This window comes from Mus caroli, chromosome 5 (assembly GCF_900094665.2).
Source record: "Mus caroli chromosome 5, CAROLI_EIJ_v1.1, whole genome shotgun sequence".
Lineage (NCBI taxonomy): Eukaryota > Metazoa > Chordata > Mammalia > Rodentia > Muridae > Mus > Mus caroli.
Genome location: NC_034574.1, coordinates 143,983,721 through 143,986,026, shown reverse-complemented (window position 1 = coordinate 143,986,026; position 2,306 = coordinate 143,983,721). Strand labels below are relative to the sequence as shown.

The window sequence follows — 2,306 nt, the reverse complement described above, 5'->3', positions numbered from 1 at the left end:
CTCACTCTGTAGACCAGGCTGGCCTCAAACTCAGAAATTCACCTGCCTCTGCCTCCCAAGTGCTGGGATTAAAGGCGTGGGCCACCATGCCTGGCCAAAAAAAAAAAAAAAAGTGTNTTTTATTCTGCAAAGATTTATTTATTTTTATTGTACGCAGATGAGTGTTTGCCTGCAGGTATTTGTACCATGTGTGCACAGTGTTGGCATTCCTTCTAGGCTCTGTCCAACAGTTACCTAGCAACAGCCAGGTAGGCTTGGCTTACTATAAAAGAGACTGTTTGGCCTCCCCCTCATCCCCCCCTCACCTCTCCCCCAGCTCTCTGCTCCTCTTCTCTCTCTCACCCCATTTTCCCCTTCCCCCTTCCCCATTCCACATGTTCCTGGCCAGTCTCCTCCCCCTGTACCTGTCTCTGTCCCTATCTCCTCTCTTTCTCTGCCTTTATTCCCTTCTCAACTCTCGTTCCCATGCCCCCAAATAAATAAACTCTATTCTATTACTATGCCCATCCTGTCATATGGCTGGTACCTCTGGGGGAGGGATGTCTCAGCAAGGGCCCACTGAAGTATCTTCTCCTGCCACACCATACTAAGGTCTACAAAACATATCCTGGTCTTTATAAAACACATCACACAGTACTTATGGAGCCAGAAGAGGGCACTGGGTCTCCTGGCACTGGAATTACAGATGGTTGTAAGCTGTCATGTGGGTGCTGGTGACAGAACCTGGGTTCATGATCTTAACCACTGAGCCACCTCTCCAGCCTCCAACCAGTGGTTGTTATGAACCCCAAGTCTAAGTAGGATTCAGGCACCAGAAGAATGCCGTACTCTCTGATTTTGTGAAGAAAGTCAGTCTGTGTTCCCAAGCATTACGATGGGCTTCAGTTCCTATGAATTAGGAAGCCTGACTTACTCTCAGGCAGACGCCTTTGCAGAGACTCCTGCTGAACGTTAGAGCGGACATCAAGCCAAATGCACACACTGACCTGTCATCGGATTCTTTCAGTATCTTGCTCTCCTCAGGGTCTGGGAAACTGTCCTGGCCGGCGACGACAGTGTTACTGCTGGAGGTGGTTCCTGCAGAAGGGATTGGGAGACATCAGAGACAGAGTATGCAGAGGGGGAGGCCTCAGAGCAGAAGCAACCCAGGAAAGGATTTCCTGTAAATTCCCTTGCTTGACAGTTTTTTTACATCATTTACAATCGCAGACATTCTAAACAGCTGTTTCAAAGTCCAGGGCACGGAATTCTAGACATCTGTGTTGGCCAAACCAAATTCCTCCTTCCTCATAAAACGAATTGATAACATTCTTAGAGGCTTCTAGCCTCAGGTCGTGACCTTACATGGGGCAGGTCTGCTGCAGCTGTGAACAGACTCTCTTTTACTGTTGACACTGAGACAGGGTCTTGCCATGTAGCCTGGATGTGGCCTTCAGTTTATGCCCCTCCTCCTCTGCATCCCCAACACTGGCAGTAAAGGCAGGCACTGCCATATCTTGTGCTTTCTATGTTTATGGGTCCAGGGATTATCCAACTAATGATATGAAAGGAATTCCAAGTAGAATTCTGATTCCTAGGCTAGTGTCTCACTGAGAAAAACAAAACAAAACAAAACAAAACAACCCACTTCACTAAGAGGTAGGATAAAGCGAGAGCACACGAGAGTAGGAGAAGACAGGTTTGAAGACAGATTCAATATTAAGTGAAGGGCAGCTTCAAGAAACTTGAGAGAAGGAGTTATGTTTGTCATGAAATGAACAGATACAAATTCGTTGAAAGCATTAAAACTCGGTGAGCATCTGAAATCCAGAGTTCATGGGACCAGGATGTGTCAGACTTTAGCTATTTTGGATTTTGGAATATTTGCACAGGTATGATAGAACTATCTTAGGGGCAAGGCTCAAGTTTAAGCATGAAATTCATTTCTGTTTTATGTATCCCATATACACAATACCTAAAGGTAGTTTTATACATTTCTAACTATGAGCAAAGCCAGGGAAGGAGAAATGGCTCAGCAGTTAAAACTATAGTCCGCTTTTGGGGAGGACCTGGGTTTAGAGCTCTATACTCACAAGGCAGGTCATGACCATATGTAATTCCCATTCCAGGATCTGATGCCCTCTTCTGGCCTCTGAGGGTACTGTATGTACACAGTTCACATACACACATGTAGGCAATACACACACAATAAAAATAAATAAATCTCGTAAGCTGGGCGTGGTGGCGCACGCCTTTAATCCCAGCACTCGGGAGGCAGAGGCAGGCGGATTTCTGAGTTCGAGGCCAGCCTGGTCTACAAAGTGAGC

At 46.4% G+C, this 2,306-nt stretch overlaps 1 protein-coding gene across 1 annotated transcript in view; it reads right to left on the bottom strand.

Moving 5' to 3' along the window:
• The window catches only part of Fry (FRY microtubule binding protein), a 233,684-nt gene that overhangs the window by 77,006 nt on the left and 154,372 nt on the right, over positions 1-2,306 (bottom strand). Inside the window, exon 36 of the mRNA XM_029477821.1 lies at positions 987-1,077. Within this exon, the coding sequence (XP_029333681.1) occupies positions 987-1,077 (91 nt within the window). The remainder of the gene's footprint in view (positions 1-986; positions 1,078-2,306) is intronic.